This window comes from Drosophila virilis, chromosome 2 (genome assembly GCF_030788295.1).
Source record: "Drosophila virilis strain 15010-1051.87 chromosome 2, Dvir_AGI_RSII-ME, whole genome shotgun sequence".
NCBI classification, from domain to species: domain Eukaryota; kingdom Metazoa; phylum Arthropoda; class Insecta; order Diptera; family Drosophilidae; genus Drosophila; species Drosophila virilis.
Window position 1 is genome coordinate 8,027,584 of NC_091544.1, and position 27,305 is coordinate 8,054,888.

The window sequence follows — 27,305 nt, forward strand, 5'->3', positions numbered from 1 at the left end:
CGGAGATATGACGTTCCAAAACGACATAACTCCGCTCGGAGATATGACGTTCCAAAACGACATAACTCCAAAACGACATAACTCCAAAACGACATAACTCCGGGGAGATATGACGCATTCCCGAACCGAGCCACGTTTCCATTTTAATCAACTGGCTAGGCGAGAATCATTGACAGGACCTGCACTAATAAAATTTTATTGCGTCTATGTTGTTGCCCTACTACTGTCCTGGCACCAACTGGAGATTTTTATGGTGCTTCTTTGGCATTGGCAATTTATAAAGCTGTGGCCGGGGCAACATCAGCTCCCAATTTGCATGTGTGTGTGTGTGTGTGTATGTGTGCTTTGCTTGTTCAGGTGTGTTGCAGCATGCAGCGAAACTGCATGGTGCACAGCTACCGCAAACACCTGAGCACTGCAACGCTCTCTAAATTGCGTGCCGTCAAAAACTTGAGCATTGAAATTGAATTTGTTTTTTTTTTATATATATAATTTTTCCCCTTTCTCTTTGCATTTCGTTTGCACGTTTGTGCACTTTACTGAACAACCATTGGCAGCATGTCTGACAATTGCACCACAAAGCGGCAAGCGTGTGGCGATTCCCGACGATGTGGTTGTCAAGGGAGCTGCCGCACGTTGCACAATTTATTGGATGTTGCATATGCAGCTGGAGGGGGCATAGCTGACAGTGGCAGCATTGAGAGTTCTCCATTTAAACCACTAGTCAAATAAATTTAATAATTGCACTTTATTGTGGTTAAACGAGTGTCGGTCGTGCTTACCCTTATTATGGACGCAGCGTTTGAAAGCGATTGAAATTGATGAATTTTATTTTTGAGCGAGTAATGAAAACGAGTTGTAGTTGAGTTGAGTTTACTCGATTAATTTATTTTCATATTATATTTGTTTACAGCGCGCGTACGTTTTGCAATAAATGTATTTACTTTGAATTTATTAAATCAAGTGTTCATTGTTTAATATTATTTAAATTGAATTATCGTATTGAATCGGTTATAGACATAATCTCATTGGTTTGTAACTCTTTGTTTCATAACTCTGTAGTACACATAGAAAGCTAAGTAATTACGTACATGTAACCATATGTGTTTTGTATTTATATTATATTGCATACACACATGTAAATTTTTATATATATATATATTAATATATTTGAGTTTTAACACACACATAAAACTTATCCAAAAGTTATTTGATATATAAAATGCATATCATTTACTAGAACTAGGCCAACAGCTTGATTCCTGATCCGCATTCCTTATTCCGTATCTTTTTGCTGCTTTTAACAAGTGCGATGCTTAGATACCCATATCCGTTTCTCAAAAATATTTCAATCATGTTTGTTTTTTTTTTCGAGTTTCCTAGAGCAACGTCAGGTCTTAGCCGACTTCTTGAGCTCCTTGGTTGCAATATCCGTTCCTTTTCCTGCGTCTTTGTCTGTGGCGCGTCGAAATACGCGCGTTTTAAGCCGCGCTGCCGTTTTAAACAGCCTGGCCACATGTTGCGTGCTTGGACTTTGGCTTGGTTGTCAATTGAGACTTTAAAGTTAATGTAAATTTATTTCGCTTGTCTGCTTGTGTGTGTGTGTGTGTGTGTGTGTGTGTGTCTATGTGTATATAAGTTGTATGCAACATCAATAAAACATCAATAAAAATTTGATAACAACACTTGTATAAAATCGCGATGTTACGACGGGGTTGGGTTACACACTAGTATATATATATATACATATATATACATATAATGTATATGGGTATATAGGTTTTATATTCTTGCTTGTTCATAATAACATTTAACAGACACACAAGGTTAACAGCTACTTATAGATGTGTTTCGGCGTGAGGAATGATCAAAATTTTAATAATTTTTTATTCCACATATTTCTAATAATTTCACATCACAGCCAATGGGTACTGACGATGGGATGCTTTCTCTTTCATTTAAAATCGCTGTCGCACTCTCTCTCTCTCTCTCTCTCTCTCTCTCTGTCTTTCCCTTTTCTGTATCTCTTCATGTTGGGTGACATTGGATTGTAGGTGTGATTCGTGTGATGATTCTGGCATCGTTCGGCGACGGCGGTAAACTGATTCAACTTGATCTTCATCTTCATGCTGTTTTGTTTATTGGTATTGTTGTTGTGGTTGGCGCTGGTATCTGCCCCGGCAATTGTGTTGACCGCAACTAACAATTTGGAGGTCTCTGTTATCCATCTGGGAAGTTGCCAGGTCCCAGCTGGAGCATGTCTCACTTGGGCTCCTCGAACTGCTGCCCAACCACTATGATGATCACAATGAATACCGCCAGCAGCACCAAGATGCAGCAAATGGCCACGGCCACCATGGCGCTGTTACTCATTCGGGCGTCTAAATGGCAAACGTCTGCCTCAACGAAAGCCTGTTGTCCTGTGCTGGATTCAAGCGTTCAGGCAATTTGTTGCCTCTATTCCCAGTTAATTGCTGTGTGAGATACAGAGATTTATGTATATTTCTCTGTGCTACCCTTTTATTAATTTTTTTTGTTTGATGCCCCGTTTTGTTTGTGCACAGTTGAGATCATCCGTGGGGACTAACCAAAGAGCGTACCCATTGCCCAATCACTTGTCATAACTGCCCGATTCCGTGCCCTCTGCTCGGCATTGATATATGCCCTCACATTGCTGCGGGCGGCCCAAAACAAATTGCATACCATAAATTCCAAGGACTGCCTATCAGTCGCTCGACTGTGCGTAAAATCTGCCGCCTGCTTCCGGTCTCCAATCATCCAACCCCTAACACTACGCACTCTGACAGCTTGTGGACAGCCCAAAACTTGTCATGCCTCTCTGTTCTTCGCATTGTGCAGAAACAAAGTGCACTATGTGTGTGTGCTTAAGTGTGTCCTGACGCTCCTCCATCAGGAGGCGCACAAGTGGAAATTTGACAAAAATCTCAACCGATAATAGCGAGCGTGTGGCGTCTGTTAATGTGTGTGCCTCTATCTGCTTGTGTGTGTGTGTGTGTTTGCTTTTGACATTTGATTAATGTAGTTCTCAATACAAGTGTCTAGTGTCTACCTGTGAGTGTGTTGCTTTGTGTCCTTAGATCACATTTGTGCCATGTTGCATTTACTGTCAGCAGGATGCAATATGAAGTGCCTATTAACCTGCTTAACTGAGCCAACAATAATGCTATATACTACAATATTATCTAATTTGTGCAAGCACTCCTTGCAATAATTGACACAGAGGCCACTCGCTTAATTTCCTGCAGAGCGGGGCAAGCGCACTCGGCAGGAGAACTCAATTATCGCCAAACATAACTTGACAAACTCAATTAAAAATACCTGCTTTTTTTTTTAAAAAAAAAAAGGGGTATTTCTTTGTTGGATAGGGTAAAAAGTAATAAAAGTCTGCAGAAGTAATTGCATTATGAGCTGATGAACATGCACTCATGTAAAAAACTTTTTCAGTGTGCATTAGGAGAACAATTTCTTTTAATAAAAGAAAGCTTTTAGCTTCACAGAAAACAAAAGAAACATAAGCGCAAAAACTAATATGAAAAGGCAAATAAAAGTTTTCAAAAATTACTCTAAACATATTCATTATTTTCTAAATGAAGACAAGTTTCTATATATAAGACTGTTTATCCTGTCTAACGAATTGGTTCGTTATCTAGGCACAAGAAAAAGTAAGAGCTAGTTGCTATTAGTTAATATTTAGATTTTCAAACGTTGGAAATTATGGGCAAATTGTGTGTAGAGCAAAAAACTTGGACGGCGCAAGTCCGGGTAAAAACCAGCTAGTAATATAAAATGTTTGACACAAATGAAAATAACGCTGACATTTGGCCAAAGGGGAAAGGCTACAGCACAACAACAAGATGAACAATAGAAAAAACTGCAATATACAAAAAAAAACTCAAAAAACAAATGACAAACTGAAAGAAAAACATAGTTCGGAAAAGTTTTTCACAGGAATGAAGCATAAAAACTAATGCAGCCCGACAGCAGCAAAGGGTCACAGCTGCTGACAGTCAACGAAGAAGGGGGAAAAAAAAAAAAAAAAACAAAACAAAACGGGGAAAAACTAAAATGAAAATACAAAATATAATAAAAAGAGACAAAATTTTCAATTGAATGTTTGCCCGGAACTATTGGCACGCCGGGCAGCTGGGCAAATCTCTTGACAGACATTTCGAACTGCACAGCGAAAACATTTCGAATTTCAATTTCAAACGAGCAAAGGGCAAAGTATCATTCAAGTTTCTAGCTCAATACAGAACTGATGTCGGGTCCCCGCATATTTGTCGATGGGCGCACATATTAATTAATTGGGGCGGCGTTACACAATTTGTTATGCGGGCCTGCTGTTCCGGGCAGGTCCTGCGATTTGGCAAGGCGTCGCGCTTTTTACATATTTTGGCATTATTTCTTTTTGTTGCCCAGGCGTTGGTTTAATGCCTTGTCGTTATTTATGTGCTTGTTTTTTACACAGCCTTTGCCTTGGCACGTAAATTTGTTTTTTATGCTCTCTTCTCTGCTGTTTTCCTTGTGCGTGTGGCGCGCGGAAGTTAAATGTTATAAATAAGCCAGGCATAGTTTGAACTTGTGAGCTTTTTGTTTTTGCCTGCCCTGTCCCTTTCGTCTGTTCCTTTTGAATTGGTCAATTAATATTAATGAAAACGGCAGCACTTACTGTCCGGCCCACCCCAACTAAATGGCTCCTGCTGTGTGATAAATGTACCGGCTGCATAATTGATGCGCCACAGTTTGCAGGCGAGCGTTCTGCTCTTAAGAACTTTAAATTCAGCTACATCATAAAGCCAGCATTGTGATAAAGCGAGTAGGGACAGAGTGTTTGCCAGTTTCGATTACATTGCAATAAGTCTATTTGCCAGTTTATTTGCAGCTTACACAGGTAAAGCAAGCAATATCTATACACGCTTATAAGAAAATGCAATGCAAGCAGTGCGTATACGTAATATATTGGCCCTTTGGCGCTTGTTGTTTTATAACAAACGATAATAAACCTAAAAAGTATTCATACTTGCTTATTGTGCTGACACATGCGCCCGAAGAATAACGAGCAGAAAGAACTTTTACGGCCAGCCCAAGCACAAGATCTTAGACAGAGAGAAAGACGCTTACAGCACATTTCACTGACACATATCGCCTGTCGGTTTTGTCTATGGGTCTTAATTAAATTAGCGCTTCCCCAGCAACAGCAGCAGCTGGCTTTGAAGGCAACGCGAAACAACACAACAAGGCGGCCAGACAGCGCCAACATGACAGCACGTCACCCAAGAGGACGACGCCAAAAAAAAAAAAAAAAATAACAAAATATACCAAAACATGAAAAAAAGGCTAAGTGCGGCACGCCGAAGAATAAATATTCTGGTGGGCTTAAAACAGATTTTAAGCCAATTCTTATTTAAAGACTGATTTTACATATAACAGCCATATCATATAATATAGCAGTCCGATATGTTTGCTGAAGATATCTTAAGAACAAGCTAGTTTTGAATTGAATGTTCAGTTGAATTATACGATATATTAGTCTGATGCTGATAAGCATTTGCTCTAGATTAACTCGACTGTTGACATCGATGTATATTATGTCGAAGACATCTGCTTCTATGCGTTACACTTTTAGTGAGAAAACTATTGTACCCTCCACAAGGGTATCGAAAATAAAACAATACACACCCCAATTCTCCGAGCGAACAAATAAAATACATTTTGCAATTTCGTAAGTTTTATGCGCACATTGGCAGAAATTTGTTTATGCTGGCTGAATGCTTAGACCAAAACGCCGCCAATGGAGCTGGAGTTGGTAGTTGAGGGCATAGTCCATGTCTGGTGATGCCATCAAATGGTGAATCCATCCCAAAAGGCACAGATATCGATATCAGCAGCTGCGGGTGACGTTGTAAACTGTTTGTGCCAGCACAAATTCAATTTGTGTCAATAGCGAGAGGCGCAAAAAAAAAACTTGGATTTAAAGTGTGCAAAAACTACCGTCAAATTAGAAAGAAAATTGCATTGCCCCAGTGTAAATATGGCGTAATTGCGTACGTATTAAGGGGCATAGCTTTTGGGGCAAGTTCAGCAGCGTTGATTGCGCTGCTGACCTTGAGGCGACGCCGCCAAGTGTCGCCCCCCGATGGGCGGCTCAGCGCGTGTAGACACACAATGGCAGCATAAATGCTTCATAAGTGCTTTAAGATTGTGCTACGCGTTGTTGTTGTTGTTGTTGTTGCTGCTGCTGCTGCAACTGAGGCAGCAGCAGCTGTTGTCTTGCAATGTCAAAAGTCAAAAGTGCATTAAAATAATTGCACTTGTTTAGTCAGTACTGCGGCAAAGCCGCTAGCATTCAGCAGTCGGCGAATATTTCTGATTTTTTTTAGCAAACGATGTCAGGTGTGTGTGTGTGTGTGTGTGTGTGTGTGTGTGTGTCATAAGTATTTCCGCCACTGACTACACTTAAGCTTGAACTCGGCAGAAATCTTTTGTCTTAGTTCTTAAACGCACGTCTGGAGGAGAGAGTGAATGAAATATAGAGATAGAGAAAGAGAAAGAGAGAGAGAGAGAGAGAGTGATATATCTACTCCTTGTAACTAACTTAACCTCGACACAAAGTCCTTGCCCCAAACCTTCACTTGCCGCCAGCATTGTTCTGTCCTGTTGCATGCTTCGCTTTCACTTTTGCCTTATGCAGATGCTTTAAAGATTACGCAAATGCGACAAAAAGACTTTGTTGTATATACTGTATACATTACAAAAGATATGCCAGGCGTTGGTAGTCAAAAAGACAACGCCAACCGCCTGACCGCTTTCCGATCCAAGATTGATGAAATTCTTGAGTAAATGACATTAACATTAGGTATCAATCCAGTACTGACTGCCGCACAAATGGCCGCTGGTTATGCATAGCAGCCCATTTGAGCCAACATTGAAACAGCCTAAATAAGTGGCAATGCTGCAGTCGAAGAAATATGACTGGCAAATGCTCTACAGCGCATGTTAGCCAACTTAACTTGACTACCTTTCCTTTCTTTTTAAGCAAAGCAACAAATCTGTAAGACAAGAATTTGTAGCCCCATTATTAAGCTTGGGAACGATCTTGTTATTTTCTACTTTTCCATCTGCTACTCTATCGCCAAACTCTCAGTTAAGAAGTTAGAGAAGCGATACACTGATATATTATAATCAATCTAAATATATTATTAGTCAATGTTTGCTTATGTAATTTGTATCTATGTAGGATATTCGAAACGACGTATTTACAAATTGGCATATTTTATGATGTGTCTGTGTTTCTGTCACATTTAATTTGCAAAATTGTTGAAATTCAAATGAGTTATAAATTTAATGTGTATTGCATTTGCATTATTAATTTATTAGCGACTTTTGTATAGTTTCTCGTTTGAAACTGTCTGCGGGCAAATTCATGATTCATTTTATGAAAATTAAATTAAAGCAGTTTCATTTTCTTTTTCTTTTTTTTTTTAGTTTGTTTTATAGCAATTTCGCATTGTAATTATAACTTATCCAGTTGACTCCACTACCGCGGGCATAATTCGAGGCTATTAATATTTCATTTGGCCCGAAACTTTTTCGGCCACGCACATAAACGAGTTTTATTGAAATTGGCAATGCTGCTGTTTTATTATCTATGGACTTCTTATGCTCGGCCAACTCCTGGCCTAACTTGGCCAACTTGGCTGCCACAATGCTGAACAAGTTTCGGCCTGTACGGCTGTCAGTTTTGGTCAATTGCAGTGCTATGATTTAGTCCTGAAATTGGACAGGATTTGAGCATCTCGAGGTGTAATTGATTGGATTGCTTGAGTAATGGAATCGCACTGGACTATAAATATGTAAGCAATTGTCAAAATGTTTTCAATTTGGTTTTGACATTATAGAGCATCGCCGCTTTGCTTATAAGTCAATAATGTGCATGCATAAAATATTTGAACTCGGGCTTATAATGAAAATATAAATATTTATTGCTGAATATGAGACACATTCGTTCATAACTGTAAAACTGAACTTTTCCAAAGAAAAAAAGCTAAATACAAAACGGAAATGCAATTCCGAGAAGTGCTTCAGGTCAGTTAATGCATAAATTATAATGAATAAATAAAACATTCATGACTTCTGTGAGCTCTCATCTTTGACAGGTGTTGTATGTCTAACAAGCACAAGCATGCCATACAGGAATTTATATTGGAAAATATAACTATATGCTTATGCTATATTAATGCACATTTTGCTTTTCGCAGAAACCTCAATCAATTTTTGCATTAACGAGCTTCACTCGGGTCCTCACATATGAGCCAAATCGCATCAACATTGGACACTCTAACACATCTAGCTCAATGGGAATCGATCTATAAACAATATATTTGATTCTTAAGGTATATTTTCAAGTTGCTTTTTTCATACGAGTACATACTTGTCAGCTCTATAGTTTTTGATTTGAAAACTTTTCTGATTCTGAGCCAAAGAAACAATATGTTACATTAGACACTTCCAAGGAAAGAAAGACAGCTCTATAAAGCATCTATTTACTTGAAATAAAAATTAATTAAAAGAACAGCAATTGGTTTTTGTTTTCATAGTCAAAAGTTAGCGTTACACTCGGCGTATACTTAACATTTGCCATTTGGCGCTTAACCTGTTTTAAATTACGCCGCTGTTTTCAATTACTCACGATTAACAAAGTGTCAGGAATTCAATTAAGAGACTTAGCTGCTGGCAGGCAGGCAGCTACTTTGTAATTTTAAAGGAATGTGTGAGAGCAACAAGAATCGAGGCTTGGTTATAGAGGGCTTATTACGCTTTAATCAGCGAACTCATTAGCGCCGCGCCGTCTAAAAACGAAATATAATTTAAAGTAGTGGGCATGTCGACGCCCATCTCCCAAATCTGACAATGCCTTCGCCAGCGGCAGGCTGTTGGCAGCAAAGTTTTTTGCTTGGCAGCCATCAAGTTGATATAGTGAAAAAGTTGCTTTATATTTCTATTTAGTTTCATATTGCACGACAGCGGAGGCAAATGTTGCAACTGGCGTTAGATTGCGTGGCAACTCGCCGGAAATTCACACAGTCCTTGCCCCCGCCAAAACAAAATACCATATACCATATACATATATAACAAAAACGGATTAGCTCATGTGCTGCAGGCGCTTATTAAATTTGGGTGGGCGGCTTTGAAAGTTGAGCTTACGCAACGTGCGGCCAATGCCAATGCGCAAAATTATAATAATTTCTTTTTGCTAGTAATGAAAAAGCGCAGCGCACCGGAAATAATCAGAAAACTAAACGGAAACATTGCCACGGCCACAACCCACTCCCAGGCAAACGTTTGCCGCTTACCATTTTTCTTTGTATTTGGTGAGGCATAAGGTTACTGAGAACGCGCAGTCATATGAGCATATGAGGGCGGTTTTTTTTTTTTTTTTCTATGAAGATTTGTGCATGTGGGCGTGGCAAGCAAAAGTTTCATTCGTCTGCATTAAGGTAAAATGAATGCAGCTCATTTTGAAAAACCTGTGTAGTTCGTCAACCGTAGCTGAGCCTGAAAACTGGTAAACGCCGCCGCACATCAAGCCAGGTGAAATTTTAACGATGCACACAAAAGCCGAGCGACAGCTAATGAATAAATAATTTATGCGTAAAACCCACAGACAGGGCTCAGGTTCGGGCAACATTTATAGTCGTCAGTCAGCCTTTTCTCTGGCTTTTTTAACATTTACCACACGTAGCAACTTTTATCTCTCCATTAGCCGCAAAGCAAAGGAAGCGACGGTGGCGCACGCAATGGCCCAGGACTTGGCTCGGAACAGGTGTCAGCAGTTGGGAGTTTCAATTCGCACACAAAGGGTTGTGGTTATCACTTGAGTACGCTGTTTGCTTATCACCTGGCCAGCTAAGCAAACACAAACAGGCACAGCTGCAGAACAGTAAGAGAATTGGCTATTGATTGACTATTTGCACAGTTGGCACGTTTCAATCTTGGCAACGATTGGCAAATTGCTTGGCAATGCCAGAACCCAAAGCACCGAAAAAAACTTCCTTTGCTTTTCATACAAGTGGACACACAATTAGCTGAGAATCACAAACAAATTTTACATATCACGTTTAGCTAGTTATGTCCAAACAACATCCAGCCATAAATCCCTTAACAATTGTGCTCAGCCAATCCGAACAACTGGTATTTGCATTCATATGAAAGTCGCTCGCACGCATGTGTGCGTTGCCATTGTGCGAAGGATAATGAAAATCGCTGGCAGCAAAGGGAAAATCTGTCGCTGCTTGTTTGTCTCCTTGAGCACATCAGCTAATAATGTTTGCCTTTTATGCAGAGCTTCGCATGCATATTAGGCTAAATATATGTAATAAATTTTTACTGCGCTTGAATGGGTACAACCGTTAGAAGCATTACAGAGAATTAATGCGATTAGATTAGATAAATAGCGGATAGTATCAAATCGAATGACTAATACTTATTACAGATTCTTCTTAAACACATTTTAACATTCCTATTTACTTAACGCTCATTTTATGATTTCATCTTAATGCCAAATCTATCCCACTTGTATCTCAAATGTGCACAGACAAAACCCACAACATTATTATTTTGTTATTTTCAAGTTACTTTTTATATATATTTACGCTTTGTAGACGCGAAACCTTTGTACACAATGTCCTGTATTAATTTATTGTACTTTTGAAGCTCTTGTTCTCAATCTTATCGTCGTTAATGCGCGCGGGAAATAGTTGCCAAAGGAAGAACGCGAATCGAGCAGAGAAAAGAAAAATGCGTAAGAAATGTAAATTTAAATATGCAACATAAAAAGCACAAAAGCGTTTAAAAAATGGCGACGCGCGACTTTAAGCAATATTTGCCGTTTCAAAGCGACGCTTGCGAAACACGAGCCAAAAGTAACGGTTAAGCTGCTGATAAAGCTTGTCAAACGACACGACTTGAACGGTGACTTTAACGGCTGCTGTTAATGCTGCTGCTGTTAATGCTGCTGCTGCTACTGCTGAAGCGCTGGCTGAAGCGACTTGCGTGCCTGGCCGACTGTCATCGACTGAGTTGATTCGTGCGCTGCTTCCAGCATATAAAAGCAATCAGAGAGCCGAGCGTGAGAGGGAGAGAAAGACTAGAGACAGAGCGAGAGAGCGAATGTGTGCGTGTGTGTGCGTGCCTCTGCTGGCAAGGACTTAGCAAAACGAAAGCTTTTGCCTTAACGTTGACTGTTTGACTGTTCGACAATCGAATGGACGCAACTCACATGCAATAAATCTTAAATCAAATTGAATTTATGATTCTTTTATTTCGTTTTATCGCGCAGCATCTTTGCTCACCCTCCCTACCCCCCTCCCACCCGGCTCACACACTACAGTATGCAGCTTCTGCTTGGCTTTCGCCCTAGCTCTCCGAGACTCAAGTCCTAGCTTGTTTACTTTACGTTCTCATTAGAGATTGCTGCAGCAGCCTACGGCTCAGCTAAACGCCTATTTCACTTGTTTCGAGTGCCCAATCGCATTTTCATTAGTTTCTCAATCACTCGACAAGTTGGCACTTGATATGCCGACAGGTGGCAACAAAAGCCAACCGACTCAGTAGTCACTGCCAGATGAAAATCTTGAAGCTAAGCCTTCATTATCTGTTAAATTATGGAAAACTCGTTAAGCTGCCCATCGACAGTCAGCAAATAGCTACAATACCCAATAAACAATTTCAATAGTCACTGATAAGCGCCGGACCTGATAAGATGGCACGCGCACTGCGCAGGCGTGAGCTTTAAGAGAGCGAGCAGCGGCAGCAGCAGCAGCAGTAGCTGGCTCAACTGATAAGACAGCAGGGAGCAGGCCGGGCAACGCTTGAAGTTACTTCAATCGCTGCTTGGATGTGGCCAGTGGCAATAGTATGGGGCATTTAACGAATTGTCATTGATTTCCTTTTGCATTGGGCGGCGTCTTTTGTTGCCTTTACAAGATTTCTTTGTACATTAGGCATTTGTTAAGGGCCAGACGCAGCCCGCTCGCCACAGCACCACCCGCTATCAAACGAGGATCGCAAATTGAATTTGATAAAGCAGCTGCCTGCCACACAACATTGTCTTAAATAATTATATTCGCGTTTAATTAATAAGTTTGCTGCACACCGACAACAACGAAAACAACAACAAAAGTTGCCAAAAAAAAAAGGTCGCGGCCCATTGTCTGTGTGACCCAAACTTTATAATAATAATGTATTTTTGTGATACCCTGTACTTATTGAGGCTAGTCATGTCTGTCTCTTCGTCCGTTTGAAAGTCGAAGGAACAGTTATTTAAAATGTAATAAAAGACGTTTTGTTTTTTATGCGCAGAAAGAGTTTACCTTTTCCACCTTCCCATATTGTCAATAAATATTAATTTTATCATAATATCATACAGATAACGAACTTTAAACTTTGACGTACCCATAAAATTGTAACAAAAAACCCTTAAGTTTTAAAAGTATAGCTTTACACTTGGGTATATAAACACTTTTGGTTGCCTTTTTTAAAGCTCTGCTAATTGCATAAGGATCAAATCTTTTACAGATATATCAGATATATATCTGATATACGTAACTACGTCCTACAGGGTATTTCCTATTCGTGCACTTCGGACTTACATGATTTATTTTTTTTTTTAAATAAGCGGCAGCAAGAAAGTCGTAATACAAAAAAGATGTTAAAAAGTCGACGCAAAGGACTCTCGGGGTCGCATTCTGGGGCAGAGTCCAGTCTGGTTAGTCATTAAATTTGTGACCATTTTTTTTTTTTTTTTTTGTTTTCTCATGTCGATATAAATAATGAGCTGCCGGCAGCTCCCGTTTGTGTGTGTCTGTGTGTGGGGCGGGTCAATTTGCAAACATTGTCCAAGTTATTTGGGCAGCGCTTAAAAGTCTGCCAACATTTATATATTTATTTACTCGAACGGCATTTGTTTCCAACTCGGTTACAAGCCATCAAAGCCATAACACAAGAACAAAGACAATGCTCCACACCAAACTTGGCCTCAATTAGAGCAATGCTCTGTTAAGTTGTTGATATTGACCAAAGAGAAATTGAGGCTAATTAAGCGCACAGCCTCTAGATAAACAGCTACGTTAACTTGAGGACTAAACATGGCACTTACCTGCATAGAACAAAGGTAGCAGATTGAAGACAATAACAAGCGGAAATACAGTGCGTGCAAATTTTTGCATATCCATATAGAATCTGACAGTCCGAGGGCCCTGGCCAATGGCAGCGGCAGCTTTTGTGCAGTGTTGATAGACTTTTCGTTGTTTTGTTGCAGTTGTTGCAGTTGTTGTTGCAGTTGTTGCTGTTGTAGAGTCTTGACCTTGGCCGTGTTTGGTTTTGGAAGATAGGCGTGATTGTATTGTTGGCTTGCATGTTGCTGTTGCAGCTTTTGTATTGCTCTTGTTGTTGCTGCTGCTGGCGTGCGCAGCAAAAGCAGTGGCAGCCCCAGTAGCAACAGCAAGGCGTCGACATCCCGCAATGCCAGCGCCAATATCGTTGTGGCCGTCATTGCAATTAGCATCATGTGTACCTGAGACAGGATATTGCTGATGCAGCTGCGGCATTTGCTGCTGTTGCTGCTGCTGCTGCTGCTGCTGCTGCTGCTGCTGCTGCTGTTGCCCAGTCTTCGTGCCAGCATACTGTAACATGCTGTTCCTCCTGCTGCTGTTGCTGCGGCTATGGTTGGCGGTGCTCGCAGCGATCTCATGTATTGTCCATATCCAATTCGAAGCACCTTTTTCACTTCCGCTCGTTTGTACATCATCTGATGAAGCTGCTGCTGTTGCTGTCCCGAGTGTTGCTGGCGTGAGTGGCTGCCATGTTGTTGTTGTTGTTGTTGTTCTTGGTGCTTCCAATTTACTTTGTGTTGTTGTGTGGCACAGAAACGTTTCGCTTTCAAATTGCTTCCGCTTTCTGCTGCTGTTGACAGTGTGTTGCTGCTGTTGTTGTAAGAGTTGGCGTGTTGTGGAAGAAGAGGACTTGTTTGTTCTTGTTGTTGTTGTTGTTGTTGTTGTTGGTGTGTTATAGAAATGTCGTATCTGTGCTGAGGCCATGTTGTGCCCTGAAAACGGAAAGAGCATGAAACATAATATGTTAAAAAGATGTCACAACAAAAAGAGTCCTTTTATTCCGGGTCGATCCCAACACAAACAAATGCTAAGCACACATATATGTGTATATGCATATGTGTGCAAATTGAAAATGACCAATATCCAATCCTACAACCGCCTTGGACCCGCTTGGAACTCTTTGGCTTTAGATAGCCGATTCGCTTGCTATTTAGTGGGAATTCCTTTGCCTTTGTGGCCCTGTTGCGAGGATTAAGAGTCCTGCAACAACATTTCGTTGTTGCCCTGTGTATTTAGGCTATCCCTGCCATCTGCGCTACTTTTTAATCAATTTCCACTGCCGTTTGCCGGCGGGACAATCCTTTGACGTTTTGCCAACCATTTCTCCTCTTAAATGAGGGTTCATTTCGCTATTTTGTTTATTTGCAATACCAAACAGTTTGCTTTTTTATTTGTTTTCATGATTTAAAGCTTAACATAGTAAATCGATTTAATGGCGTTTTCTTGTGTTTGAGGTCGCATCTTAGAAAGAATCATCGGAAATACTTATTTAAAATCGAATGACATTGGCTTTAAAATGAGGGGAGGCTACAGTATTTTATGACCAGAATGAACGTAAATGGGCATGAGAAACATATTATTTATATTACCAATAAAAGAGGCTATCAAAATGTTTTTTAATCAAACTGGTCAACTTTGGCTGATATCATGTGTGAGAATTAGGTTTACGAGCTGCTTTAAATTCATTTTTAAAGATCTACGTCAACATTTGATGAATTCGGGCAAGGGTTTTATTTATATCTTCAAACTCATTTATTTAAAATAAGATTTCATAGTCAAACTTCTTTTTATAACTTTTAGTCCCTATTTAAACTAATTTCTTAACATCTTCATATAATATACCATTAGACTTGAAGTTTAACAAAGTATAAGTAGACTTAAAACTAGAATTCTGAGGCAAACCAACTTCTACTAAATCTGCAGCACATATAAGCACTCTGTTATGTACTGCTGTTAATTAACAGTCAAGCGTTATTGCTGGTTCGCCCATAAAAACGTTTAACATATCCATTTATGGCAGTCGCTTCTTTTATAATACAGCAACAAAGCTTTTAAAAGGACTTATAAAAGCGAACTGTCGCGAGCTTTTGCAGCGAAAGCTGCTAGTCAAGTTTTCCACACATTCGCTATTTTAACTGGCAAAAGCTTTGCCAACGGCCATTCAATCAAATGGACAGCTTTTGCATACCCCTCGACTGTGCTGATTAGCAGAAAGCTTTTAGAACATGTTAAGGGCCCACAACTAATATCGGTATCATAACGCTTTAGCTGTGAATAATAATAAATTATCTTCAAGTGCATTAGATTAGCTTAGCTGGTACGTTACGCCCACATTCTTATGCCACACACATTTATCAAATTTTGTGGCCAACAAAATGCGTGGCCAACCCGAGCGACGTCAATAACAGAAAGACACAGAGTAAAACTCATTTTCTCATTTTCACTATTGTCTGGGGGTTATCTAACACCGATTCGTATGTTTACCCACGTATGTGTGTGTGTGTGTGCAGAGTTGTCCTTGTGGCTATTTCAGACACTGATAATAAAGTAAAAATTGCAACAATGAACGCATAGTTGTCATTGTCATGTTCGGCTGATGGTAAACAGACATAGCCGCAAAACAGCAACAGCAGCCACAGAACTGAGCATAACGCCCACACGTAACACGGACTCACAAAGTGCTCGTAATCAACGTAAAATTCCAGGCCACACACCAACACACACAAACACACACTCACACACACACACACGTACGCACACACATTCCCACCTCTGTCAGTGGCTGTTGCTGTTAACGCATTGAGTGTCCTTTGCCATTGGGGCCAGCCCCAAAATTGGCCCCCGCTGCCCAACTGTCCAGCTGCCCATTTGTCCAGTAAATTTTTCGTTTTGCTGTGTAAAAATGTCTGCAATGCTGCACTAATGTCATCAGGGCATATGCGTAACTAGGTGAGTGTGTGTGTGTGTGTGTTTGTGTGTCTATGTGTGTGTATGTGGTCATGTTGATTGCCCGGAAAGGGGTGGTGTCAAGGAATTGCTAGTTTCGGCTCAGTTCCTGTGCGGTTGTTTCTTGTAGCATTTCTACATTTTTATATTACAGCCGTTCATTAATGCCAACCAGAACTAGCTATAGGGGTGCACGTATGTGTATATTCGTGCGACGGTGTGTTTGATAAGCGCACCTGTAATAATTAAGAGCCTTCTAGTAGAAAGTGCTCGTCAAGGCGTTAACCTAGTGTTATGGCTAAGTATCATAAATAATACCAACAAATGCTTTTCAATATTGAAAGAGACAAGGAAAACATAAATTTCATTAATGAGAATTGCATGGAAAGGCGACATTTAATGCGAGAGTATATGAGTTGTTGTAAGTGCAAAGAGTAATAGAACGGGGAGGAGTTCGCGTAAACAACAAAGGGGGTGTAAGAGAACATACGATTGGGAAAGGGCACGTACGACATAGAAAGAGCATGTTTAAGAGAAAAGCGAGCAAGTGAGAGAGAGAAAAAAAAAAGCAGTCGAGTCACAAAGATGGAGTCACAGGCTCTATACACTGTAATCGCATCGTATTGTAATGCCTTTATGTTCTTTTTATCCTTCTGCCTTATTACCCACAACTATACTTCATTATACCCCATTAACTCATTATTTATAAGTTAAGGGTGTAAAAATGAGTCCTTCCTCTTAACTAAAGCAACAGCAAATGAAAGCAGCCAGCACAAATCCCAAGTCCTCTCGCGCCTTTAATGTGAATGCTGCAATTTAGTTACCACATAATTCTTTATTTTGTATGCAGCGTACACACAGAAAAACACACTTATACATGAGCACATGAGTTGTGGATTTTAATTGCAGCGAGTGTAGAGCAACAATAAGTGAGAAAAAAGGAAGCGCGTTGCAATCGGGTGCAACCGACTGCGTAATACTTGCCTAAGACTTCTTACATAGTGTTCATTCTAAAGATGCTGACTCTGACTCTTAAGCCAGTGGGTCATATAAACTTATCTATAACAAGTTTCATATTTAATTTAACGTGGACATACGGACAGACATTGGGCAAAACAAATATACTCCTTTCAGCTTGTGAAGGGGTATTAAAACGAAAACCAAATGAAACGACATTTGTTTTGTCATTTTGAATGTTTGCGCTGTGCATTGGCATTGGGAAAGCGCCTGGTACACCAGCACACACACACACACACCCACGCCCTTTTGTTTGTTGTTGTTGTTGCTTGTATTTGTTGCTGCTGTCGCTATGTTTCTATTTGATGTGCTGACTGTTGCGTGTTCCGCTTCTGTGCCATTTACATTTGCATTTTTGCAATTAGTTTTCATGCTGTGCATTCGTACAGACGCACATACACACACCAACACACACACCAGCACACACACAAGCACACAGCCGCACACACATGGAGATATTTCGAGTATAATTATGTCTCCGTCCAGTCGGGCAATTTGTCAGTCAGGACTCTGGGTTTTAATGCGCTCGCTTAAAGTTGAAACGGCAGCAGCTGCTGCTGCTCCAAATGCATTTTCCACTCTGAACGCAAAAAGGAAAAATAATGGAAAAATAGAACGAAGAAAAATTAAAAGCCAGCCACAGCCAATTAGAGGGAACTAAAGCGCAGAAACCACTTCAAAGTAAGCGCAGAAAACAGAGACTACTAAATAAGCATTGCAAATAGCGAAGCAAAAAAAAAAAAGAAGAAGATGGTGGCGAAAAATAGAAAATCAACAGCACACCGAATCCAAAAATACTCTGACTGCGGCAGCGGCGATTCAACTGATCGAATTCTTGATGGAATTTAAAGTATATGCAGAAATATGATCTACTGTCTAGCTATAAACTTATATATCCTTAACGATGATGAAAACTTTTATGAAGTCAACATTACAACTTTTCATTAGATTACTAATGCACAAAGGGGCCTGTTTATGCAGATTGCAAAATATGTGGACATCGCTGTCAAGCGAGCAGCAATACCCTCTGCACGATAATGGAGGTGCTCACGGTCATTGGCTTAACGAGCCAAGAGGTGAGAGAAATTAAACTTAATCCCTTTGGGCAAGAAGCAAACGTTTTTTTAATCCGCCGGGTTAATTGACGATTAGCTGTTGCTCTGCTTATGCTCATAAGCTGAAAGTCAAAACAAGTGCTTCTACATATAATATCTCAAGTAACAAATACCACAAAAACAAATAATATTAAATAGAAGAATTTATAAATATATATAAGCCAGGCGGCAACATGCCAATAATGGTTGACTCTAGACTTATACAGAAACGGATTTCAAATGTGGGTAAATGCATTGCGTTTGTGAACTTGTGGCAAATGCTTCTTGAGATTTCTGTTGGAAATGTATTTACGAACATTGTAACCAAGTTGAAATACTCACAGCAAGAATATCAAGAATGGCAAATGGCTGACTGAAACAAATGGCGGCTGTTGCAGCGCAAAAACTGCACTAAACAACAGCAGCAGCAGCTGCAGCCACATCAGCAGCAGCAGCAACAACAAAGACAACTAGAACCGCAGCAGATGCTATGTTGTTATGCACACTTCAACACCCGCGAGTTTGTTGCATAAATTTTGCGTGAGCAACACGAGGAGACAGTGACAAGCAGCAAAAGAAGCTCAACTGGCTAACTGACTAACTAACTAACTGGCTAACTGACTAACTGACTGACTAACTGACTGACTGACAGGCCATCTGTGACTAACAGGATTAAACTTGTTACTGGGGCTGTAGCAAGCCGAAAGCCAGTTTTCCGCTAAGTGCTTAATTCTGCATAGACAACGACATTAGCTGCAGAGTACAACGGTGCGTATGTATGCGCAATATGGCCAACATTGTGGGCGTGGCACTGCCCTTAAACTCATACGTTCCAAACAGATAATATATATATATATATTTTTATATATATATTTTTGTTCGATGCCAAACATTTTGCGCATTTTTTGAGGCAACATTTTGCTGCAGCCCAAAAAAAAAATAGATGCATTACGATGGGGCGTTTGCAAATGGGCGTGGCATGCATGACTGCTTGTCAGATTGTCTGCCAGCCTGTCGAGTTGCAACCCAATGCAATATGCATGGACGACACCAAAGCCAAGGCATCATCATCATCATCATCGTCAGCCAGTGGAAATTAGCGGGACAGTGTACAGTGCAGTGTGTGTGTGTGTGTGTGTGTGTGTGTGTGTGTGTGTGTGTGTATAACTGTTGTTGTTGCTAGTGTTGCAGTTGTTGCTGCGTGGCCTTTATGACAAATGGTAATTTAAATTTGGCTTTTGTTGCAAATAACGTGGCTGCGTGTGGCCTTCTCTTATGTGTGCCTGTGTGTGGGTGTGTGTGTGTGTGTGTGACGGGTGTGCATGCATAGCCACTTATTATGCTTTAAAATAATTTTTAGTTTTTAATTAGAAAAGTTAGTTCAGCATTTTGTCAGCTTACACACTGAAATCCATAATTTTATATAAAAACAGGTACAAATCTGTGTGTCTAATTATCTATCTGATGTGTGTGTGTGTGTGTGTGTGTGAGCGTGTTTGTGTGTGCGTGTGTGTGACTGTATTTGTGTTTCTCTTGAAGCGTACTTGTTATGCATGCACATTTCTGAAAATTCTAAATATTTCTCTGCATAAATATGCAGAGCTCTTGCTAATAGTTTGGGGCATATGCGGCGTATGCGTAATGCATGAGCGCCGTGTGCATTGTGTGTCGGTCTTGTGAACGTGTGCAGCTGGTGTAGCTTACTAGTCCTGGGGCAACATTAGTACTTGGATTGAGCTGCATATCAACAAGCGTCAGCACTCACACACACTTCGTGTCGTCCCAGGCGAGCGCTGCCCCACAAAATAGGCAACGCCTTTGTAGAGGGGCAAAAGTTTTCACTTGTGCGCAAACTGAGTGCAATTGATTCGATGCGAAAGAGTTGACTTTCGATTTATTATATAGGCACACTCACCATATCGTCTGCATTTAGAGCGCTTGGGTACACCACGTCCTAATCACGGAATATTTGAAGTTTCTGCAAAGATAGAAGCAAGGATTAAAACTTAATGCATAACATTTGGCGACAGCTGCAAAAGCAGTTGCAAAAGTTGCATCTAGAACTACAGAAAAGTTCAGCACAATATTTGCCTGGCAATTTACAGCTTGGCAAAAGTTTAGTTGCGTAAGGGGCGTGTCTGGGCGTAGGGCAAAGTAAATAAAAGCCAAGCGTCAAATCAATTTCAAAAGCGAAAGAGAATTAAATAACGACAGCAAAGCATGCGGCCAAATAGATAAAAAATAAACCACGCCAGCACACAGACACATGTGGCGCAAGGCACAAGCGAGGGACAAGTGAAGCCGCAAACAAATTGTAAAAAATGTTGAGCCCAATGCGAACAGGATGGCTGCGAAGGCAAGGCAACCAACCAGCTTGCCAGCTTGCCAGCTTGGCAGCTTGGCAGCTGCTCGGCATTGGCAGCACTTTGAGCCGAAATCCCAGAGCAATTTATCATCTCTATGTTTAAAATTTATTACATTTATTTCATGTTGTTTGCCTTTTTCCTGGCCCGCAATGCTTGCTTTTTCACAGTGTATGTGCGGCATGTGCCATTTCATTTGTGCGTGTCTGCGGCTCTCTAACAATTCCCAGGCAACACTTTAAAGCCCATAGTCAAGTATATCTAAGGTGGCAAGTAAAGAGTTTTATCGAATAGCCGCTTCATCTAGCTCCATCCCTTTTCCATCTCTGTCAGCTTGGCGCTGAGTTATGGGCTCCAGGCTCCTGGCTTTATATAATTGAATTTATCGCCGTGTCTGTATTCATCAACGTCAGGCTGCAGGATAGAGTCCTTGCCAAATGACTAACAAATGCTGTGCGATCAAATTATGGCATCAAAGATTATGCGCAATTGCGCATACGCAGCGTTTGACAGGCAGCTCAAATTGAAAATACCTTCAACCATACGCTCCACCCCTGCTCCCCTGCCCCACTGTCCGCTTGCCCCCTTGCCCCATTGCTCTATCGACCAACAACTGACCCGGCGCCAAATTGCTCTCGATATCAATTTGCCTGGCAAAGCTTTTGTTTTGCTCCGGCTGCTCTGGCAGCTCTGGCCACAGCTGCAACAAAATCCGATTAGAATGCCATTCTGACCCGCATTCTGTGCACTCCCCCGTCCCGCCCAGCCCCCGCTTTACCACTGACAGCGTTTTTGCCGTGTGCCACAAACGAAATTGTTTAAAATTGTTGCCGTTTTGGCTGCTTTTTGTTGTTCTCTCAACGGACAGCTACCAAATCCAATACCATCCAATGGCTGCCAAAATCTCGCCCGACGCCGCTCGCCCCTGCGTCGACCAGCTATGCAATGCCAAATCAATGAAGCCCGCATGCCACACTTGTTTCCAGCAATAATTATGATAAAGCTGCGTACATATAGTTCGAATAGGTATATGGCATGTGTGCTGCCCACTGACCAGCATTTAAATTGCTTTCCATTAAACAGCGCTAATGGAATCAGAGCCAAGTCAGCAAATTTAATGCAATTTCAGCATCAAATTAAATCAATTTATCCGCCGATGTAAAACCAAGCGAGCGGCCCGTCGGGCTGGCGGGTGTTCCACTTTGCATTTGCCAACATTTTGCCACATTATATATAAATCAAGAGTCAGGGACGAATCTTCAATGCAGCTGCACAGAGGTTTTACAAATACGATAAGAGCTCAGGTCGAAGGGCAAGCAAAGTGGATTAAAATGCTGTAAACTGAGCTCGTGTTTTCAACAATTTCACATCTCAATTGAAACTGAATAAGTGCTCTTGCAGCCAATTACGCACAGAGCATAACTAGATAGTACACCAAAATGCAACACTAGTATCAGCATGACTATGACATACTCTGTATGCTGTGAGCATACACATTTGATACTTTGATACTCTAGAGTAACTGAACAAATTCTTTACCAAGATTAAAGATTACTAATTTGCTTGTAACTATTTTCTATAACTCATGCAAAGTAAATATATGACATAACTACCATCTGAAGGACATCGATGCTATGAGACTTTCAGCGTAAATATTTGTAGTTAGATGGATTCTGCATTTAAATGAAAATGCAAACGCTTCTAGATGCATTTTCCTGTTCACTTTATAAACTAATCGCTCGAATATTGTCTGTAATTTATATTGCATTTTTTTTCGCATTCAGAAAAAATAATATTCATACATATATTCTCAAAAGTTTGTAAAAAGCGGTGATGCATACTCAAAATGTTTGATGAAATCAATTTGTTAGTATAAAAATTTTTGATTCTAAGCACTTATGATTTCTGCCATTCAAGTTGATCAAGTATGTATCTTAAAAATCTTAATTTAAATTTACTCGTACTGCTTTGAGCCCCAAGTCTCAAACCATATTTTACATGGATATTTGAATTAAATGACTTTGAGCTCGATGGAAGGCAAAACAAAAAGTTACATTTTGCTTCAAAGAATTTGTAGTCGGACTAAAAAAATCGTTCAACCATATTTTAACTGTAGTATATTATTTAAAAGCTTTGAAGCCGAAAATGTAGCCTTTGATATTCCAAAAATTGTGAAACACCGTTCACAAAGATCTTTGAAGCCAATCAATCAAAAAAGTTGCATGCAACACTTTTCCGCGAATTTTTCACAGTTTCGAGTGAAATAGCCAAATTCACTAAAACACGAACTCATTCATTTTCTATGTAGATCCCCATTGAGGCCCATCCAGAAAAGCATTGACTCTCATTTTCCAAACAGGAGGTGTGGATATTCCGAAAAATGTGAAACAATTTTCAAATTAATTTGAGTAGAGTTTTTAAAAGAAGTTTGAAGCAGGTCGATCGAATCATTTCCATTCAAAAGAATCGGATTTTTCGAAAAGTGTGAATAAGCTAATTAAAAAAGTGTTTCAGACCAATTTCTTTGATCAATTTCCGACTCCTCAACAGTCTAAAAAAAAAAATATCCCCATTTAAATGTACACAAAAACACAGAAACGCACGTGAAGCAAATGAAGCGCAACATGCAAAGTTAATTTCATCTGAAAATGGCTGCAAATATATGAAATACAAAATGTCAACTTGTTGTTTTCAATGGCAGCTCAAATGAAATGTGCAAAATTGTAAATGAAACGCCTGCCGAACTGAGTGTCAAACATGCGCTTAAATCAATTGCAGCTGTCAATTGCAGTTGCCAAATGGAGGCTGACAGCAGCGCAATGAATGCTGCTTTAATGATAGCAATTAGTCGGCTGTACGCAACAATATTGGATTATTGCTTGTTATAGACACGCATGTGTGTGGCATGAATATCTGATGCACTTGGCACAGCCGAAGCCGAGGCTGGCTGTCAATGCATAACCAGCAATGTGATATCCTTGTCAGGCAGCATAATCCATTTTCATGGCATGGTCTTTGTCTGCGCTGGCGCTGGGTCAAATTGAAAAACTCCGGCTGACAATGGCAAATGCCAATGTACACAAGCCCCCCCACACACACACACACATATATGATGTATTGTTGCGACTGGGCGCATGCAACATAAATTATCAAAGTGCAAGTTGCAAATTGCTTGGCCTTCGGCCTCGGCAACAGCAGAAGCAAGGGCACGAAATGTGCACATAATTCCAAATTTATTACGAATTTACGTGCCGTGTCACATGATGCATGGTTTACACCGGATACTGGAAAACTTGCAGCAGAAAGCAGAAAACTGAAAGCTGTAGACTTTTGGCTAACGAATGTACGCGGACCGGGGCGAGCAACTAGCTCAGGTAACCCTGGCACGTGTTGGCCGTGTATGTCACATGCAAATAAGGCCACACACACCCATACACAACACACCCATACACAACACACACACATACAACGACCTACACACAGAGAAAATCAGCCGCTGCGCTGCTTGGCACCTTGTTTAAGACAAGCCAACGCCTTGCATCGCCTTTTATGTTATGTCCATTACCACGCCCTCAGCCACGCCCCATATCCCTGCTTAGCTCGTTCCGATTAAATGCCTCATTGCCTGGCATTTCAATTGCAGCAAACGCCTGCCGCAAACTCAAACAGGAGCCGCATAGCCAACGCCCGTTGTGGCCCGTTTGTTCAGCTCATCGTGAAGCCACCAAAGGCGACACCGCCCAAAAGAATGTGGTGCACTTGTGTTTGGCTTTTGTGTCCTGCAGGGCCTGGCGAGCTTGACTATTAAACATTGTTGTTGTCGCCAGCTTTTCCACTTTGCCATTGTCCTGGCCCAGATTGTTGTTGTTGCTGCTGCTGCTGCTGCTGCTGCTGCTGTGCACCTAGCAACAGCATTAGCCAAGCAGCTAAAGGATATCAAGCGAAAGCTGTAAACGTGATTGGGACAGGACTTTGCGCAAAGTAAAAGATATCACAGGACATGGTCTACGTTATATTAAAAGGCAAATCAAATTTCAATTTAACGATAAAAAGTGTTAAGTGACACAGAAATCGTTTCCCATTCGCTTGAAACTCAAGTTGAGCATCTGTGAATTTAAAAATATCTTTTATGTACTAAAGAGCTTTTCCGTTCTAATCTTTGTTATGTCATTTTGCTTTAAATTTATAATATTGTATTATGATATCATACTAAATTTAAATTTCTTGAAACTGAACAGAAATTAAGAAATGAATTATAAGGCTGAAAAATCATCATAGGTATAATCTTTCAAAACCAATAAAACTTTACATATAGATGGATCCCTTTGAATTGAGTTCTTTAAAGTAGACCCCATTTCTGCTTCCTTAGTTTCCCAAACAATATGCTCATACAGACAATATCTATCAATATCCTATATATTCGCTACAAACGACATTAAAGCTACTGATATCACAAATATTGTGTATTTAGTCTGTGAGTTTATTCTCCGCAAATGAGATGAAAATATAATAGTTTTCTTTATTGTGATTTCAATCCAAGCCGTTATGCCTAGTGGCATGTACTCCACACTCACGCCCACGCCCACAACCCATCGGTATATTTACCAAGCGTGTGCTGCATTCAGATCAGTTGATTAGTGCAGCATACAAAGGCAGCGCCGCATAGAAGGATATAAGGATGAGCAATGAGAAAGCCAAATGCCTGCAGCAGGACTAGGACTAGGCAGAGCAGCGTTAGCAAAAGCAATGCCAGCGAACACACAAACAAGCACACCCAGACGCCCACACAGATATATACATTATAATAGGCGAACTGATAGGGGGACAGTGGCAGAGAAAGAGCTCTGGGCTGCAGAATTAACGCGTGACTGCTGCAAATTGAAAGCAAATGAAACTGAATTGCACTTTCGTACAGTTTCAGCTGTGGCAACAGTGGCGCCTTGTCTGCTTTCACTGCTTTCTCTGCTGTGCTATGTCTCTATTGATCCTTGCCGCTTCGCATAACCAAGGCAATTAGCCAAGATACACGCGCACACACGCCCATACACCCCATACGCCCCCATGCCCACACCAACTAGCATTTCTCATACTTACATTTATGCTCGTTGCATCGCATGGCATTTGCTGTTCCACTTTGCCCATGTCCTTGCCAGCGCTACATTTTCAGTTAATTGCTTCAGTTGTACCAAAAAAAAAAAAAAAAAAAAACGAAAACAAAAAACTATAACAGAAAAAAGCCCTTTGTTCCAACGCTGAAATTGCTGCCTGCAACGAGATGGAGAAAAATGGAAAGGATGAGAAATGGGAGCCAAGCTTTGTGAGATAAACGAAGTAGAGCAACTGCTGCCAGTCAACTCAAGTTGCATGCAAATGCGAATTGGCGCCGCACAAAAGGCAATGTCTGCCAATGATCCTTGATGCTGCCGCTGTTGCTGCCACTGCTGTCACTGCTGCCACTGCCACTGGCATTTGTTGTTGCTATTTGGCAATCCTTCGCCGAAGCTAATGTAATTTTTGCAAATTTTATGTGTTTGCCAACGCGCTGCAATGCATTTGTAACTGACAGCTAAATAAATATTTATGTATATATATATTTATATATAATTCAAGAGTCAACATTAAGCCTCGATTCGTATAATATGCATTAAGCCCGAGGGCACCCTGGCTGGCTGGTCAATTATGCCACGCACGTAACAAAGCCACCATAATTGCCGAAAGGCTATGCAAATTGCGGCCAGCCGCAAAGTATGCAATACAAATGTATACAACGGCTTGTGTGGAGCCCAAAAGCAGCAAAGAATGAAGCACGCATATCAATGGAATTAATTGGCAATAGACAAAGAGAGACGTAGCCAGCCGAAAAGGCAAAACAGCAACAACAAAGCGCAGCGCGTATCAATCTCAACAATAACAACAAGGCCTACACACCCACACACAGACACCCGCACAAACACTCACACACAGAACACATTGACACACGAGTAAATTACAACCAATTTTTATTGCTGCGAAAACAAAGGCGCAGCATATTATCACATCAGCTACAACAACAGCAGCAACAACGGCAATCGCAGGCAGCATGGCAACAAAATGGCGGCACGCAGCATAGGCGACACGGGGCGTGGCTGGCGCTGGGCTGACGTCTGCACGTTCCACTAACAATAAATGATAAAACATAAATTCGCACACACACATACGCACACGTGTGTATCACGTTATCGTTAAAAGTCAATTGTAAACTTATGCGCCCAAAGGCACAGCTACAACTACTCACACACACGCACACAGGCAGAGACATGGCTGAGCATGTTATGTGACGGCTGTAGCCGAAACTGTTCGAATCCTAATGCCGCCTTATCAGCAGCATTTAAATCAGCGCCTCAAACGACTTGGACGCAGGGGGAGGCTTCGCTGCTGCAGTAAGAGAAACCACTGAAGCGGCAGTTGGATAAAAGTTACATTGACATTGCCAAAAAAAAAAGTAGGAAGAACTGCACACACACATTCACACACACACACACACACACACATGGAGCGAGCAAGAACAAACGAGGCGTAAGAGCAAATGCTACAGCATCAATACGAGAGCGAGCAAGAGAGCGCGCCTGCGCTTTTCGCCGTACACCAATGAATAAGAGCGGCGAAATGGAGAGATTAACGATGCCAGCGAATATGTCTCTGCTGCGGCCACT

At 40.9% G+C, this 27,305-nt stretch overlaps 2 protein-coding genes across 10 annotated transcripts in view; both read right to left on the reverse strand.

Moving 5' to 3' along the window:
- LOC6630752 (tolloid-like protein 2) overlaps positions 1–27,305 on the reverse strand; it is a 53,844-nt gene that overhangs the window by 21,436 nt on the left and 5,103 nt on the right. For 8 of the 9 annotated variants that reach the window (XR_011416019.1, XR_011416018.1, XM_070206679.1 and 5 more), the window contains exons 3-5: positions 25,708–25,878; positions 20,166–20,228; positions 13,178–14,125 (exon numbers count right to left, since the gene is read on the reverse strand). Coding sequence is in view for 7 of the 9 variants with exons in the window: in XM_070206679.1 (XP_070062780.1) it covers positions 13,178–14,117 (940 nt within the window). In the remaining 2 variants the exon portion in view is untranslated. The remainder of the gene's footprint in view (positions 1–13,177; positions 14,126–20,165; positions 20,229–25,707; positions 25,879–27,305) is intronic. The other variant, XM_070206680.1, reaches the window with a different exon arrangement.
- On the reverse strand, positions 1,314–11,304 carry LOC26531474 (uncharacterized). The gene is made up of 2 exons (XM_015172418.3): positions 10,657–11,304; positions 1,314–2,474 (listed from the first exon to the last, which is right to left on the reverse strand). Exon 2 carries the CDS (start codon positions 2,371–2,373, stop codon positions 2,263–2,265), a length of 111 nt encoding a protein of 36 aa, XP_015027904.1. The 5' UTR covers positions 2,374–2,474; positions 10,657–11,304; the 3' UTR covers positions 1,314–2,262.